This window comes from Miniopterus schreibersii (assembly GCF_964146895.1).
Source record: "Miniopterus schreibersii genome assembly, chromosome: 2".
NCBI classification, from domain to species: Eukaryota; Metazoa; Chordata; class Mammalia; order Chiroptera; family Miniopteridae; genus Miniopterus; species Miniopterus schreibersii.
The window spans coordinates 160,287,969-160,293,968 of NC_138102.1; the positions used below are offsets into that span (position 1 = coordinate 160,287,969).

The 6,000-nt window shown below is 43.1% G+C and overlaps 1 protein-coding gene across 3 annotated transcripts in view; it reads right to left on the bottom strand.

The window, feature by feature from the left end:
* The window catches only part of AEBP2 (AE binding protein 2), a 53,709-nt gene extending 47,964 nt beyond the window's left edge, over nt 1-5,745 (bottom strand). The window contains exon 1 of one of the 3 annotated variants that reach the window (XM_081127380.1): nt 4,940-5,745. In XM_081127380.1, coding sequence (XP_080983506.1) covers nt 4,940-5,610 — 671 coding nt within the window. In that variant the 5' untranslated portion in view covers nt 5,611-5,745. Of the gene's footprint in view, nt 1-4,214; nt 4,236-4,598; nt 4,701-4,939 lie in introns of those variants that run through there. The other 2 variants (XM_081127382.1, XM_081127381.1) reach the window with 2 other exon arrangements.
* Between the last annotated feature and the right edge of the window lie 255 nt (nt 5,746-6,000).

The following is a 6,000-nucleotide window of genomic DNA, read 5'->3' on the forward strand; positions in this document are numbered from 1 at the left end:
TAAGACATTAAATAAATAAATGTCCCATGGTCACCAGCTTAAGTGAATTCAAAATCCAAACATTCTGACTCATACCACACTTAACCACTACTCTCCCCATACTTTCTCCCTCCTTTACTTCAAAATTTCCATTTAACTTTGATCAAATGTTAAGCAAGCATCCAAATAACATGGATTCTTTATAACAGTTCACAGGAGTAGTTAACAGAAATTTTTTTGGACCTTAGAACATCTTCATGGTAAAACCTAACCCTATTTTGCAGCCGAGGAACTAAGGCTCAAAGACATTACTTAAAATCATAACATAGGCAAGACTAAAATGTGAACTGTGCCCTCTGACTCAAGATTACAGGCTCTTTATATTGTAACATTCTACATCCCTCCACCTATAGAACAGAGCCATACGAGGAGAGGAAAAAATAGAAAAAGAAATTATAGAGAAGTTTTAAAAGACCAGGAAAGAATTTGTTGTGGCATTTTGATGGGTTTTGAAAGGTTGTCTCAGCCATCAAAACTCTGATGAAAGTTTTAGGGAAAACGTATGTGCTAAATGAAGATGTATGAAGAAAACATGAGCCGGTATATTCAGGTCATAAAAAGGCATTGTGACTTCTTCCTTGCTCGCTCGCTCTCAGGTCACTTGCTCTGGAGGAAACTAGCTATTATGTCATGAGGACACACAAACAGTCCTAAGAAGATACTGATTTGGTGAGTTAACCGAGATGTCCAGCCAAGAGCTACATAAGTAAGCCATCTTGGAAAAGGTTTCCTAGCCCCAGTCAAGCCTTCAGATGACTGCAGTGCTGGCCGACATTCTTACTGCAACCTCATGAGACACTAGTGCAGAACCAGCTAGCTAAGCCTCTCCATTCTTGACTCTCAGGAACTACGTGGTAACAAATATTTGTTCTTTTAATTTGCTAAATTTTAGGAAATGTTATACAACAATAAATAACTAATACTATAGGCAAGGTGTGAACTCTCTGTTCACATTAGATCAATGAAGTTTTCTGCTAGGAGCTATGGCAAATCCTACACCTTGGAACTAAGCCTCACAGCAATCAAAAAAGATGAAGAGGGAGTCATTTTGTCTTCCCATCTCCCACAATATCCAGCAGAGAGTCCTGCACACAGTAAATACCTATGTTTGGTAGCAAACTAGTTTACACACAGGATTCCCTAATTGACCAAAAAAAGTAGTCTTAATGTTTTTTAAAAGTAAAATGATCCCTTAGAATCTCCCTATATAAATTGAATCCTAAAATCTATAGTTTCTGTATTGTTGCCATACCTTCCTTTACAGAGCACTACAATGTTATCAATAAAAACTGAGACACATTAGAAGCTTTTCCCTAAATTTAACCAAAATAAAAAGGAAGTTAAAAAAGAAATTCTAGAGACTATGAAGAGTTGACTGCTTCAGAAATAAAAGGGGTAAATAGTGAAAAGGAGTTTTATTATGAAGTATGGGCAAAATATTACTTTATATAAAAGTATTTTGTTGCTTCAAACATACAGATCCTTAATAAATCTTGACAATAACCACAACAGGCAGCCTTCTAGCATTAATTAGATTTAAAAGTTTAGCCTCTACAGTAGAAAAAGATTTTCCCATTCATACTATAGAGAAACTGAACACAATATGTCTGCTTCCCAGTTTCAAAGCAATGTTAATTATACCTCAAAGCTTGTAACCTAAAAAGTTCACAAAGTTTGATCCACAAAACGGTAAGGGCCTGTGGCCTTTGCTGAGCATTTAAACTAAGTTTCATACTATATGCCCTTCCCTTTTACCCCATCCTCACACATGCACTTTTCACTTGACACCTAGATTTATCCTGAAAGACTGATAAAAGTGGCTGAAAGAGGTCCTGACTTTTTCTAAATAAGTCATGGCTTAAATTCTAGTTGGGGGGGGGGGGAAAGCAACAGTATATACAAAAGAGACAACCAACCACAAAACAGAAGTTGTTATTATTGATTCACTTATGTAGGATAAGTAGCTAAGAGTACTTTCATATAAGTATAATCTTATTTAATAGCTAGAAATAATTTGTAAATTAAAAAATAATTTAAGGCATTTTAAATTCTAAAAGTGTATTTGTTAGCCTCTGAAATTTACTTAAAAGGTGGTAACTTTTTAAAAAATACTTAAGCTTAGATTCAAAGTAAAAGAAAAAGTAGCTTTTAGTGTTCCTGAACAGCTATATATTCCCCCAAAGAAAATTCCATTATCTCTATAACCAAAGTAAAAGTAAATTACCTATCAACTTTAAGGTTTCCTAACTTCACTAAAATAAACACACTAATACATTTATACTGGTTTTGAATAACTGTCTCTCGGGGAAAAGAATCAATGTTTTTTGTACCAAGTGTCACTTAATCCTTTTATAAATTAGTCACTTCCAACACATTATAAAGTGACACCTTGGAACACAAGCTTTAAGATCTAAGTTTTTATATTTAACTCTTTCTTAAAAAGAAGCTCTTACAGTTAAAAATATTTAAGATATTTCAACAAATTCTAACATATGTTAAACTCAAAGAAACAATCTAATTTCAAAGTGATAGGAAAAAAAACTGAACAAGCATCCGAATAGAAACAAGAGTAAATTCTAATGATAAAATCGTTGCAATAGGATTGCCTCAAGTTTTTAAAAAGCACTTTAAAACCACAATATCCTTTCATCAGTTACAAAAATAAAGACTTCCTACCATGGTATCAATCTATAAAATCCACACAGTTTAGTGTAATCTGCAGGACAGTTTAGAAGAATTATGAATCTTTTCCAAATTTAAAATAACTAAAAAAAAGCTCATTGGCAACACGGGGAATTTCAGAATTAAGATTATCAAGACCACAACCAGTTTCACTAGTAATGTAAGGCTTTTTCTTAACAAGTGATAAATCTATCTTGAAATGGTAAAATGACTACAATATTTTGTAGTCTCTAAATGCTTAAGCATTAAGAAAAGCAAGTATACTTAGTTATCAAGTTTTAACCTTATTTGGACTTGTGGAACCAATATCTTTCTTACTTCTTACTCTGAAGCATGATGTAAAAAGTAGACACTCAAGTAAATATCCAACAGATATGAAGCCAACACTCTACTTCCTGAACTATTACTTAACTCATAATTCATTGTCTCCTAATAAAAGGATGCAGTGGACAGATATTAACTAAAACAAACAATAAAAACTGACACATACAGCTTGTTATTTAAGGTGAATTATTCTTACTCTCGTGAAGTGGAAATAGCAGGGGACTTTTAACCTTTGTTCAGCTCCACCACTACCATTCTATACTTACTGTTTTTAGGAAGACACTCAACTTGCTTCTTCATCTGTTAAATGGAAGTCAAAATAATGCCTATCTTGCACCACACTGCGAATGAAATGACTGCAACACTTGAACTGTGCAGTGCTAAACAAGTGTGTGTGTACGTAACTAAACAGAAGAACTGTGGAAACTACATCAACTTTCAATTATCTACGGGTACCAATGAAGAAGGATATCATAAAATGATAAATAACACATGCTTCATTGTGCAGATCACATCAATTTTTAATTTTCTTAAAGACATTCTCCTTCCTGCCATGCATATATAGTTCAGCACAATTTTTCTAAGGTTTTTACGGTCTATTTTACCCCATCCAAGATGTTTTCACTAGATATTAAAGTGTCAAACAGATTCTAATACTGTATTTCCAAAATATTTAGGGCCTTGTATTCCTTATCACATTCAATAGAAGCCAAAGTGTTCATTTTTATCCATTAGCAATCAGAATCCCTAGATCTTTAGAATACTTAAAACTTTTAAATCCAAGTCAATACAGATTACTAAAAAAAAACGACTGCTCAGCCAAACATTAGCAGATGGTCAAAATAAATGCCGATATACTTTAGAAGCAGTATAATATGAATAAGGTAGTTTTGTTTTTAAAAAGTACATCAAGAACCAATTAGTTAAAATATTATGCTTTCCAAAGAGGTCAAAAATAGTACTAACAATCAAAACACACTATTACAGTAACTTTTTTAATGTCCCGAAAAAAAAGAAGCGCATTTCTGTCAGTCTCCATGTTACTTCCAACGAACTTCAGAAAATGCTAATCCCTTCAGAGATCTCTCCAATACATGCCTTTAAGAACTATTATCTAAAATCATCTCTCACGTTGAGGCATTACTATATAAAGATATTAAACCGCATACCATTATGTTGTACCTTCGAGAGTGTATTTTGTTCCGATTCCAACTCTCTCTGATTCCGCAGTTATTTTAAAAGCCACGAATTCATCTTTCCTTTCTACAATGACTTATTCGTTTTCAACTTTCTCCCAGATTTGATCACAAAACAAACAGAAGCTATTTAAATCACTTCGGAGACCACACTAAACGACTACACATGAGCAAATTTTGGAAGCACCGATTAAATACAAAAGAACAGCCCTGTCTTTTTTAAGGAGAGCGGAGTGATAGTTGGGGTCTCCTCCCCGAACAAGGAAGTTCTGTTAAATCCAGGCGAGACCAGCCATGTTGGAAAACACTTGTCAATTACAGTTCTGACAAGTGTTCGCGAACACGGTGGAAGCTAACCTTGTGTACCGAGGTGTGTACATCAAGGGCCTCTTCGGCTCCGACCGAGGGTCTGGGCCTACTCTGGGGGCTGTTCCCGAGTCAGAGCTGTCCTTAGGGCGGTACGGAGCGCAGAGCCAAGGGGAAAGAGGGCGCGGAGAGCAGAGTTGGGGGGAAAAGGGTTTGAGAGTTTGAAGCCGCTATCCGCAGCGAGAGGGGCGGGGCGGCCGGGAGAGATTTCCGAGTTGAGAGCCTGGGGGAGGGGCCGCGGATTCGGGGAGCAGGGGGATCTCGGCGAAAAGTCCCCCCGGCCCAGGAGTTCAAGAGGAAGGCAGGCAAGGAGGCAGCTTCAGGGCACTTACCTGTCCTCCGAGTCCATGCGGCTCAGGGGTTCCCCATCCGACGACATCTCCAAACTGCCCCGCCGGCCCCCGGAGGTCGCGCTGCTTCCGCCTCCCCCGGTCCCGTAGCCCTCGTCGCCGCCGCTGGAGACAACGCTGCTGCTGCTGCTGCCGCCCCCGCCGCCGCCCTGGCTGCCCCGCGGTCCCTTGGGCTCCTCCAGGCCCTCCTTGCCGTCCCCATCCCCGCTGCTGCTGCTGGCGGCGCCGGGGCTGAGCGAGCGCGTCTCGTCGCTGCTGCTCCCGCCGCTGCTGCCCACCAGGCTCTCGGCGCTGCTCTCCTCCTCGCCGCCGCCGCTGCTGCTGCTCTCGTCCTCCTCCTCCTCCTCGTCGTCCTCCTCGTCCTCGTCCTCGTCCTCGCCGGCCTGGCTGGCGCTCTCGGGGCTGGGCTCCGACATCGTCTCCGCCTCGCCGCCCCCCGCTCCGCCGCCGCCCCCGCCGCCCCCACCGCCGCCGTTCAGCAGCAGCGCTGCCACCGCCTCGGCCTCCGCCTCCTCTTCCTCCTCCTCCTCCTCCTCGTCCTCCTCAGGGGGCTCAGCCCGGCCCCGCGCAGCCGAGCCGGGGCTGCCGGGGGGCAGAGGGCTCAGGCGGGAGAGCTCCTCCAGGTCGGCCATGTCGGTGATAGCGGCGGCCATGGCGGCGCCTGCTCCTCCTCCTCCTCTTCGCCGCCGCCGCCGCCTCCCTCTCGACTCTCGCTCCCTCGCCCCCTCCCAAACGCCCAAAACTCCACCGACGCCGTTGCAGAGCCAGAGGAGGGCCCGCGAGCTGCGTCAGCCGGCACACGCGCTACGGCGCCCGCGCGGGGACAGCGCTCACGCGGAGACGGCTGCGCGCCTGCGCGGCGCCTCCCCCGGCCGCCGGCTGGGCGCCCACGCCCCCGCCAGGTCCCCGCCCGGGCCCCGCCCCGCCCCCGGGCCGGCCCAGGGCTCAGAGTTTCCTGCGGGCCTTCCCACGCCTTCCCCGGCCTGGCAGCGGGCGGGACGCGCGGAACAGAAACCTGAGTGCTAACCGGGGATTTTAACAGC